The 11,694-nt window shown below is 51.3% G+C and overlaps 1 protein-coding gene across 1 annotated transcript; it reads left to right on the top strand.

The window, feature by feature from the left end:
- Window positions 1–1,778: 1,778 nt before the first annotated feature.
- Window positions 1,779–8,639, top strand: TNFSF14 (TNF superfamily member 14). Its single transcript, XM_032252072.1, has 4 exons — window positions 1,779–2,124; window positions 4,529–4,565; window positions 4,822–4,863; window positions 6,557–8,639. The coding sequence occupies exons 1-4, from the start codon at window positions 1,906–1,908 to the stop codon at window positions 6,979–6,981; spliced, it is 723 nt and encodes a 240-aa protein (XP_032107963.1). The 5' UTR covers window positions 1,779–1,905; the 3' UTR covers window positions 6,982–8,639.
- The last annotated feature ends 3,055 nt before the right edge of the window (window positions 8,640–11,694 follow it).

An 11,694-nucleotide genomic window follows, 5' to 3' on the forward strand; every position in this document is an offset into this window, starting at 1 on the left:
ATACCATTGACTGCATGGCGTGAATGACAAGCGTTTATGTATCATAGTTCTAGAGGCTGGAAATCCAAGAGCAGGGTAAGGTTCTGGTGAGGGCTCTCTTCCTGGTTTCCAGACAGCCACCTTCTTGCTGCATCTTCACATGAAGGAGAGAGTGAACATCTCCTGTCTCTTCCTATTTTGGTGCAGATCCCATCACGGGGCTCCGACGCCATGACCTGGTTACCTCCCAGAGGCCCCATCACCTAGCACCATCACATTGGGGATTAGGGCTTCAACATATACATTGGAGGTTGGCGGGGGGAGGGGCAGACACGAACATTCAATTCACAGCACTGAGCTAGGGTGATAGCAGCAGGGATGGAAACCGGCCATGGGATTTGAGATCTGGCTTGGAGCTTGAGTGAACAGGACTTGCCGCAGAGTAGAATGTGGGGACAAGACAGAGGGAGGGACTCCCAGGTCTTAGGCTTGGTTTACTGGGTGAACAGTTGTTCTAACACTGGACTATGAGTTCCAATGTTTAAAATCCACACATGAATGCATGCACACTCTCTGGGATCTGGGTCACTGGAGCAGAGAGAGAAAATGACTTTGGTGGTCACCACTCATCTCTGCCAACCTAACCCGCCTGGACCTCACTTATTTATCATACATGGACCTCTCCACACATATGCACACACCTGCGCGTGCACGCACACACACACACACGCCAGTGCACAGATACACACATGCACACACATGCACACAGCACACACATGCACGCCCATTTGCACGTACAATGCATGTACATACATGCACACATGTGCACATGCATGTATGTACACAAAACACATGCACACAGATGCACCACACACGTATGCATGCACCTGCCTGCAGATCCACGCACATGTACACGCCAGCACATGTATGCATACACAGGCATGCACCTGCACACATGTGTGCACAATACAAACTTGCATGCACACAAATGAACACACAAACCCACATGCACACACCTCACACGTGCATGCTGACTCAGGCACACACACAGACACACGCACACACAGAGCACACATCCACGCCTTCATTCTGCTTTCGCACTTTTCACTGCACTTTTCACATCAAACCACAACAGAAAGCCGGGTGTGGCAGCTCACGTCTGTAATCCCAGCACTTTGGGAGGCTGAGGCAGGCAGATCACTTGAGGTCAGGAGGTCAAGCCCAGCCTGACCAACATGATGAAACTCCATTTCTACTAAAAATACAAAAAGGAGCCGGATGTGGTTGGGGGCATCTGTAGTCCCAGCTACTTGGGAGGCTGAGGCAGGAGAATCACTTGAACCCAGGAGGTGGAGGTTGTAGTGAGCTGAGATCATGTCACTGCACTCCAGTCTGGGTGACAGAGTGAGGCTCTATCTCAAAAAAAAAGAAAAAAAACCCACAACATATTATTTTCTTGTTTATGAGGTTTCTCGCCTCTCCGACCCCAACAGAAGAGGCCCACCATTGGAGCAGGGGCCCTTGTCACTCGTTCACTGCTGCATCCCCCACACCTAGAGCAGTGCGTGGCACACACGGGAAGTCCTCAGTAAATATTTCGTGGCCCCAAGTGATGTGTCCAAGAAGGGAAAGCTGGGAGCTCCCCACTGCACTTCCCACCTGAGTCACATTTTCAGAAGGCTCTGGAAAGTGTGAGAGTCTGTGTGAGTGACAGTGAGACAGGGCAGAGGCCCGGGGCGACCGGGGGCGGGGGGACAGGAAGAAGAAGAGGGTGAGTGGGGAAAGGGGTGGGGCTGATCCCCAGCTCTAAAAGCGGCCCCTGGGTGCCTGTCCTCAGCGTGCACAGCCCAGGAGTGTTGAGCAATTCTGGTTTCCTCTGAGGTTGAAGGACCCAGACGTGCCAGCCCCGCTCTGGGCACCTTGGGCATGGAGGAGAGTGTGGTGCGGCCCTCGGTGTTTGTGGTGGACGGACAGACGGACATCCCGTTCACAAGACTGGGACAAACCCGCCGAAGACTTTCATGCAGGCCAGCCCCGGTGGGTCTGGGTGTCTTGGTGTCGCTGATGGGGGCTGGGCTGGCCGTCCAAGGCTGGTTCCTGCTGCAGCTGCACTGGCGTCTGGGAGAGATGGTCACCCGCCTGCCTGTGAGTGGAGCCTGGGGGCTGACGGTTGGTGGAGGCAGGGCAGGGAGGGTCTCCTGTGTCACTGTGGGTCACTGCGTGTCTGTGTGTGTGTGTGTGTGTGTGTGTGCCTGCGCAGGACAGGGCACAGGCTGAGAACAGCTGGCTTGACCGATTGCTGCTGTTATCCCCGGACAAGTGAATTCACCTCTCCAAACCTCAGCTTTCTCATCTACAGAATAAGGGCAGTCTCTTCCTAGAGCATGAAGAAGTATGCTATAGCGTGTGGTGCCAGATGGTGCCTGCTCTACCTGTCGGAACTGACACCCCAACATCGCTAGGCACACCCCTGTGCACACACACATGCATTTTTCTGTACTTATTCCTGTTGCTGCGACTGTCATTAATTCTCTAACCATTTCCATCTGTGAGAATCTCTCTCTCTCTCTCTCTCTCTCTCTCTCTTTTGAGATGGAGTCTCACTCTGTCGCCCAGGCTAGAGTGCAGTGGCGTGATCTCGGCTCACCGCAACCTCTGCCTCTCGGGTTCCAGCGATTCTCTGCCTCAGCCTCCCGAGCTGAGATGACAGGCGCGCACCATCACAACCGACTAATTTTTTTGTATTTTTTTGTATTTTCACCATCTTGACCAGGCTGGTCTTGAACTCTGAACTTGTGATCCACCCGCCTCGGCCTCCCAAAGTGCTGGGATTACAGGTGTGAGCCACTGCGCCCAGCCTCCATCTGTGGGAATCTCTCAAGCTGCTTCCAGTTGGCCGTGGATGTGTCTGCCTGTCTATGTGCCTTGCCTGTGGGTCTGCGTGTGCCCAATACCGTATCCATACAGGTTTGGCCCTTTTTGTGTCCCGGATCTGGATCCAGTGGCCACACATTCGTGTCCACATACCCATGTGGACGTATGTGCATGTACCCACACGTCCACACACCCACCCATCTACAGCTGGTGTATTTGTGTTGTGAGTCTCTGTCTCTGGGTCTCTGTGTCTATAGACGCACATGGATCCTAAACCACAAACCACGTGTCCACGTATCTGAAGCCACGTGTGTCTTTTCAGTATCATGTCGATGTTGAGGTCTGTGCCCTGTGTCCGGTGCTATATTCTAAGGGTGGTGTCCCGCCATATCCCTTGTCTGCTTATTTTTTTTTTTAGACAGGATTTCTCTCCCATCACCCAGGCTGCAGTGCAGTGGTGCAATCTTGGCTCACTACAACCCCGTCTCCCAGGTTGGAGCGATTCTCCTGCCTCAGCCTCCTGAGTGGTAGCTGGGATTACAGGCATCTGACACTGCGGCCAGGCTAATTGTGTATTTTTAGTAGAGATGGGGTTTCACCATGTTGGCCAGGTTGGTCTTGAACTCCTGACCTCAAGTGATCCACCTGCCTCAGCTTCCCAAAGTCCTGGGATTACAGGTGTGAGCCACCACACCTGGCCTCATCCATGTATTTTAAATATTACTTATTCATTTAATTACATATTTATTTATCTTAGAAACAGGGTCTCACTGTGCTGCCTGGGCTGGAGTGCAGTGGCATGATCATAGCTCACTGCAGCCTCGAGCTCCTGGGCTCAAGCAAGCCTCCTGCCCCAGCCTCATGAGTAGCTGGGACTACAGGCACACCACAGCATGCCCGGCTAATTTTTAAAATTTTTTGTAGAGACCAGGTCTTGCTGTATTGCCCAGGCCGGTCTTGAACTCCTGGCCTCAAGTGATCCTCCCACTTTGGCCTCCCAGAATGCTGGGATTACAGATGTAAGCCACCACGCTGGACAATGTTACTTATTTACTAAACCCTTCTCTCTTTTTATTTATTTATTTTTTTGAGACAGAGTGTCACTCTGTCACCCAGACTGGAGTGAAATGGCACAATCTCAGCTCACTGCAACCTCCGCCTCCCGGGTTCAAGCGATTCTCCTGCCTCAGCCTCCAGAGCAGCTGGGATTACAGGCATGCACCAACACACCCAGCTAATTTTTGTACTTTTAGCAGAAACAGGGTTTTACCATGTTGGCCAGGCTGGTCTCAAACTCCTGACTTCAGGTAATCTTCCCGCCTTGGCCTCCTAAAGTGCTGGGATTACAGGTGTGAGCCACCATGCCTGGCCTATGAAACCCTTCTCTAGCGCATACTATGTGCCAAGTACTGTAATAATGTTTTACATATATTAATTCATTAAATGCCAAGCAGACACTGTTCGTAACCCAATTTACATAGAGGGAAACTGAGGCACCAAGTGGTTATGAGGCTGCTGGGCAGGGTGTGTGTGTGTGCAAGTGAGTGCATGTGGCCCTGTGTACGTGTCTGAGGGTGGGTTGGTGGCTATGGTCCTCGTGTCTCATAGCCGCGTGGCTATGCAAGGGTGTGGCCCCACTGCCAGTTCTCACTTCGGGCTCCTTCTGCATTTTCAGGACGGAGGTGCAGGCTCCTGGGAGCAGCTGATACAAGGTGAGTCAGGGTTTTGGTCCCCGGAAAGAAGGTGAGATGATTCCCACGCTACCCCACCCCTCAGTCAATTGCCCAATGTGATTTGCACAACTGACCAAATCCTCACAGGTGCCCCTCCCCCAAGCTTGAGAAGCAGAAGTGTGGGTTACTCCGGAAGGGGTGGGGTTGACTCCAGGAGGTAGATGTGATGACCCTTTAGGAGGCTGGCTTTGACTTCCGCTGTCTTTGTCTCTTACCTCTGGCTCTCTTTCCCCAGAACGAAGGTCTCACCAGGTCAACCCAGCCGCACATCTTACAGGTGAGGGGGACCCTGGATCCTGGCATGGGGCAGGGGTCAGGGTGTCCCAGGAAGACCAGATAAACACCATGCATGAATGAATGAATGCTATCAGTGCATTCATTTATTCATTCCTTATTTACTCACAGGGTTGCTCAGAACACAGGCTGCAAGTGATATGTATTTCTAGTTTATTTATTATTCATTATTTTTATTTATTTTTTGAGACAGAGTCTCACTCTGTTGCACAGGCCAGAGTGAAGTGGCATGGTCTCGGCTCACTGCAATCTCCGATTCCCGGGTTCAAGCGATTTCTCCTGCCTAAGCCTCCCAAGTAGCTGGGACTATGGGCATGCACCACCACACCCAGCTAATTTTTGTATTTTTAGTAGAGACAGGGTTTTGCCATGTTGGCCAGGCTGGTTTCGAACTCCTGACCTCAGGCGATCCACCCGCCTTGGCCTTCCAAGGTGCTGGGATTACAGACGTGAGCTACCACACCTGGCCTAGTTTTATCTATTTACTGAACCCTCATATAGTGCTTATGCCACGTTATGTGCTGTGATCTGCTTTCTAAGTATTAATTTATTACATTCTAAGCAGGCGCTATTAATATGTCTATTCTACAGAAAGGGAAACTGAGGCACACAGAGGGTACGAGATGCTGCCTTGGTTTCTTGGTTTTGCAACCTTTTTTTCTTTTTCTTTCTTTCTTTTTTTTTTGAGACAGGGTCTCACTCTGTCACTCAGGCTGGTGTGGCACTATCATGGCTCACTACACCCTCAATTTGCCAGGTGTAAGCAATCTTCCCACCTCAGCTTCCCCAGCAGCTGGGACTATAGGTGCCTGCCACCATGCCCTGCTAATTTTTTTGTTTTTTGTAGAGACGGGGTCTCCCTATGTTGCCTCATCTCCAACTCCTGGGCTCAAGGGATCTTCCCGCCTTGGCCTCCCAAAGTGCTGGCATTATAGGGGTGAGCCACCACACCCAGCTAAGTTTTGACACTTTTGACAAGTCACTTCATGGTTCCATGCCTCACTTTCCCCACCTGCAAAAGGGGGATGCAAAGAGTTGAGATGTAGACTAAGTGAGTTAATTTGCTTCCCCGTGCCTCAGTTTCCCTCATGTGCAAAGCAGGGATAAAGTGAATTAATACATACAAACAGACCAGGCAGGGTGGCTCATGCCTGTGATCCCTGCACTTGGGAGCCTGAAGCAAGAGGATCGGCTGAGCCCAGGAATCTGAGACCAGCCTGGGCAACATTGCAAGACCCCACCTCTACAAACACAAACACACACACACATAGACTAGTGGTGACTGGCTTGGAGTTACACAGCAAGAGTAAGACACATGAGGCCAGGCACACTGGCTCACTCCTGTAATCCCAGCACTTTGGGAGGCCAAGGCAGGTGGATCACAAGGTCAAGAGATCAAGACCATCCTGGCCAACATGATGAAACCCTGTCTTTACTAAAACTACAAAAATTAGCTGGGCGTGGTGGCACGTGCCTGTAGTCCCAGCTACTCGGGAGGCAGAGGCAGGAGAATTGCTTGAACCCGGGAGGTGGAGGTTGCAGTGAGCCGTGATCACACCACTGCACTCCAGCCTGGGCAACAGAGTGAGACTTCATCTTAAAAAAAAAAAAAAAAAAAAAAAAAGTAAGACGTGCGGACCACCGCTGCCTTTGTCTCTCTCTCTCTCTCCCACCAGGGGCCAACTCCAGCTTGACAGGCAGTGGGGGTCCGTTGCTATGGGAGACCCAGCTGGGCCTGGCCTTCCTGAGGGGCCTCAGCTACCGCAATGGAGCCCTGGTGGCCACCAAGGCTGGCTACTACTATATCTACTCCAAGGTGCAGCTGGGCGGCGTAGGCTGTCCACGGGGCCTGGCCAGCACCATCACCCACGGCCTCTACAAGCGCACACCCCGCTATCCCGAGGAGCTGGAGCTGCTGGTCAGCCAGCAGTCACCCTGCGGACAGGCGACCAGCAGCTCCCGCGTCTGGTGGGACAGCAGCTTCCTGGGTGGTGTGATACACCTGGAGGCTGGGGAGGAGGTGGTCGTCCGTGTGCTGGATGAGCGCCTGGTCCGACTCCGCGATGGCACCCGGTCTTACTTCGGGGCCTTCATGGTGTGAAGGAAGGAGCATCGTGCCTTGGACAGGGGTCTGACAGGGAGGCCTCAGAAGGTGCCTCAGGAGACAGAAAACTCAGGAAGCAGAGGCCGGGCATGGTGGCCGATGCCTGTAATCCCAGCACTCAGGATCACCTGGGGTTTGGAGTTCAGACCAGTCTGGGCAAGATGGCGAAACCCCATCTCTACTAAAAATACAAAACTTAGCCGAACATGGTTGTGCTGCCTGTAATCCCAGCTACTCGGGAGGCTGAAACAGGAGAATTTTGCCTGAACCTGGGAGGTGGAGGCTGCAGTGAGCCAAGATTTCATCAGTGCACTCCAACCTGGGCAACAGATAGAGACTTCATCTTAAAAAAAGAAAAAAAAGAAAACTCAGGTCTTCGAGGTCACCCCAAAACTCAAAGGCAGAAAGCTCAGTGGGCACTGCCAGGGACCAAAAACTCAGACATCTCTAGAGCTGAGGACCCAGGAGGCACCTTCAGAACACCCGTGCAGACTGCAGACCCTGCCACGGACAATACTAAGTCAAAGACCCAGAGACCTGGGGTCTGTGAGCCCCCAAACTTTGGGTAAAGTTGATTTGCCTGATATTCAGGAAGAAGGGGTGAGGGGTGGGTATTTATGCTTTTGATTCAGAAGAAAATAGGACTTGGGATTCCAGGGACTTGGCTGTGGGTGGAAAACGTTCTCCACTTCCCCACTCTCATGAGCACGGACAGGGTGGGTGGAAGACTGGTCATCAGGACTCAGCCCAGCCTCACCCCACCTACAGTCAGAGTCACATACTCAGATCCCACCCACAGATTTGTGGCCACACCTCAGCCTGGTCACAAAGAGTTACACTCAGAGGCATGGGCACAGCAATATACTCATAAATGTTTAACAACCAGCTGTCCTGCAAGAGGAATAGCGTTGTAATGTTTGCCAATTTCCATGGTGTAAATGCTACCAGCATGGCTGATTTCATCACTGCCAATCATAGACATCCCACTGGGACACCACAGCTCTGTCCTCGGCATGCAGCCCGGGGCCTGGCACAAAGCTAATGGAAAGGAAGAAAGAAAGAATGACTATACCATCACACCTATGGCATCCCACGAAATCTGTCACACAGCTGTGAAATAGCCACTCTTTCACAATTATAGACTCACACACGCAAAGGGCCAGATTCATGCACAACCGCACCATCACGTGGAAGTCACAGACAGCATCACAGACAGCCGCAGCGCTGTGTGCATGTTATAACACAACCACACAAAACTCAGACTATAGCCCAGCCACACAGCCACCCCCAGAGGTGTCACCGTCACACTTGGTAATTAATACTCGTTATGTCAGACACAGACATGCCAAGTTATAGTCAGACCTGGTAACACACGCATACACACACACATGACATCACAATGGCAAACACACATTACACACACACATCACAGTGACAAACACACATTACAAAACATCACAATGGCAAACACACAACATTGCACACACACACACATCACAATGACAAACACACAACACTGCACACATATACACACAGCCTGAGGATCCTCCCCAGCCCAGACTAACACATCTTGGGGTGAGGACCAGACTTCGTTTATAACCCTGGGCCTCATGACCACTGGTCTTTGAAATAAATGGCAAATCACTGTACCTGGATCTGTCTAGTTCTTAGGGGAAGAAATTTGAAGAAGGATGGGGTGGAAGTGTCAGGCCCAAAGAGCCTCACAGGGAAGGGGAAGAGTCGGATGGGGAGCAGCCATCAGCAACAGATGGTGGCTCCTAGAGGCGGAGGGATGGAGGTAATGACCCATGGATGGAGGTCATGTTACAGATGAGGAACCTGAACTCAGTTGGCCCAAGTCCATGGAGGAAATGGGGGGGCAACCAGAGACCTCGTGCCTGGATCTGCCTTCCTGTCCAATCCCCAATTCCTGAGGAAGTGGAGGCTACATCCCACAAGACACCCTTATTAGACACACCCAGGAGACAGTGACAGCCCACCAAGCCAGTTGGGAGCATAAAAAACAGGGGGCTTGAGGGGGAGGGGGGAGGGAGGGCAGATAATTATATGCATACAAATTAGAGAGTCTATGCAAATGAGCATTGCCACAGTGTGGCTGGAGGGAATCCTTCGTTCCCAGGATTCTAGGATGTGGGTTTGGACCTCACAGATGAACGCATTGTTATTATTGTTTTGTGGTTGTCATTAATGACAAGTCAAAACTTGTGGATTTTTATTGCTATTGCCAGTAGGATTCTTGTCACTGTTACACAGTACAGGGGTGAAGGAAAACAGGCTTTGCAATCAGATGAGCCTGGGTTCTGAATCCACTCTGCCAATCACTAGCTCTGTGACCTCAAGCAAGGTCCATCGCCTCTCACTGCCTCAGTTTCCTCATCGGTAAAATGCTTAGAGGGGAACAACAGTACAGATTGGCCATCCCAAATTCAAAATGCTCCAAAATCTAGGCTGGGCGTGGTGGCTTATGCCTGTAATCCCAGCACTTTGGGAGGTGAAAGTGGACAGATAACCTGAGGTCAGGAGTTCGAGACCAGCCTGGCCAACATGGTGAAACTCTGTCTCAACTAAAAATACAAAATATTAGCTGACTGTGGTGTCGGGCATCTGTAGTCCCAGCTACTCAGGAGGCTGAGGCGGAAGAATCGCTTGAACCTGGGAGGCAGAGGTTGCAGTGAGCCGAGATAGCACCACTGCACTCCAGCCTGGGTGACAGAGCGAGACTCCATCTCAAAAAAAAAAAGTATCAAAAATCTGAAACATTTTGAGCACCAATATGATGCCAAAAGTGGGAAATTCCACAACTCAACACTTGTCACAGGTTGCAGCGGAAATGCAGGCACGCACCACAAAGTTTACTCAGCATCCCCAAGGGAAAGTCCCATCAGCTGCTATAAATGTTTTCCTCACAGGTCAGATAGGTATCTCATTTTTACAGTTAAGTCCTTCTGTGTGAGTAGGTGGAGGAAAATGACTGCTGGTTAGTAGTATGTACATTCAGAGTCTGGAAAGATGGCGAAGCGGGCCGGAGGTTGTGACTCACACCTGTCATCCCAGCTCTTTGGGATTCCAGCTGAGGTGGGTTGATCACTTGAGGTCAGGAGTTCGAGACCAGCGTGGCCAACGTGGTGAAACCTCATCTCTACTAAGATACAAAAGTAGCTGGGCGCAGTGTCAGGTGCCTATAATCCCAGCTACTCAGGAGACTGAGGCAGGTGAATTGCTTGAACCCAGAGGATGGAGGTTGCAGTGAGCTGAGATGGCGCTACTGCACTCCAGCCTAGGCAACAGAGCAAGACTCCATCTCAAATAAAAATTAAATAAATATAACTAAAAAATAAAAGGAACAATGGTGATGCCGAACAACCACAGATTGTCCACATGGGTGGCTGAGACAGTGACCTTTGCTTTCAAACGGTTCAATGTACACCAACTTTGTGTCATGCGCAAAATTATTAAAACTATTGGATGAAATTACCTTCAGTCTATGTGTACAAGGTATGTATGAAACATAAATGAATTTTCTTTTTTTGAGACTGAGTCTCACTCTGTAAGCCAGGCTGGAGTGCAGTGTTGCGATCTTGGCTGACTGCAACCTCCACCTCCCGGGTTCAAGTGATTTTCCTGCCTCAGCCTCCCGAGTAGCTGGGATTATAGGTGCCCGTCACCACACCCAGCTAATTTTTTTTTTCTTAGTCAAGACGGGGTTTCACCATGTTGGCCAGGCTGGTTTTGAACTCTCAACCTCAGGTGATCCAACCCCCTTGGCCTCCCAACCCAAAGTGCTGGGATTATAGGCGTGAGCCATCACGCCCAGCCTATTCAAGTCCTAGGCATCTTGTGTGAGTTACACATTTATATACATACTTTGGCTTCAGGCAGGAGCTGTTACTGTCTGCACATTTGAGATGCAGAACTGTGACCCGAGAGAGGCAGAGATGTCCTTTCCCTCTGCCTAGGGTACACAGCGGATTCAGGGCCGTTTCCCTCCTCCCTGCCCTTGCTGGGCTGGTGGGAGGTAGGACAGCCCCCAGTGTCTGGCTCCAGCCCCCGGTGGAGTTTCCTTCACTCTCATCATGGTCTTCTGTTTCTGTGGCTTTGATGAGGAAACCAAGGTGTGGGGACCGTGCATTGATAAAAGTCACCAGTAGCTGCCAAGTTCCGCCTGGGGATGGAACCTTTTGCTAAGTTTAGCCTCCAAAAATCATTCTGAGAGCAGTCCCTCAGCCTGGAGGAGCAGGAGAGCGAGGAAGAAGGAGAGGAAGGTAAGGAGGGGGATGGAAAGAGAGGGAAGGGCGGATGAACAAAGGAGGAGACCGAAGAAGGGAGGAGGCTGGAGAGGGAAAGAAGGTGGAAGAGCCAGAGGAGTGGGGAGGAGCAAGGAGATGGAAGGAAAAGAGAGGAGGGAGAGGGAAGACAGGGAGGGGAGGGAAAGGTGGAAGGAGAACAAGGAAAACCCCCGAAAGACAGAAGCCGGTGCGACGAGAGACCTTAGACCCAAATCTGACTTTCCACAAAGTTTAGGGGCGGAGGGCTGCACCACCAGGCCACTAACCTACTCTTGACTTCCGAGAAGTTTATCTGCTTCATTTCCGCTTTTCGCCTCCTGGGCTCCGGCGCCTTTTCAGAGAGCAGCCTCACCGCCCTCCAACCCGCGGCCACTACCGACTCTTCCTCAGGACCCGAAGTCCA

Source organism: Sapajus apella, unplaced genomic scaffold, assembly GCF_009761245.1.
Source record: "Sapajus apella isolate SASKATOON/1434 unplaced genomic scaffold, GSC_monkey_1.0 scaffold77, whole genome shotgun sequence".
Taxonomy (NCBI): Eukaryota; Metazoa; Chordata; class Mammalia; order Primates; family Cebidae; genus Sapajus; species Sapajus apella.

Coding starts and splice junctions, on each gene's coding strand:
- TNFSF14 (XM_032252072.1), top strand. CDS start 1,906: ATGGAGGAGAGTGTGGTGCGGCCCTCGGTGTTTGTGGTGGACGGACAG. Junction 4,566..4,821: donor CTGGGAGCAGCTGATACAAG/GTGAGTCAGGGT, acceptor CTCTTTCCCCAG/AACGAAGGTCTCACCAGGTC. Junction 4,864..6,556: donor CCCAGCCGCACATCTTACAG/GTGAGGGGGACC, acceptor CTCTCCCACCAG/GGGCCAACTCCAGCTTGACA.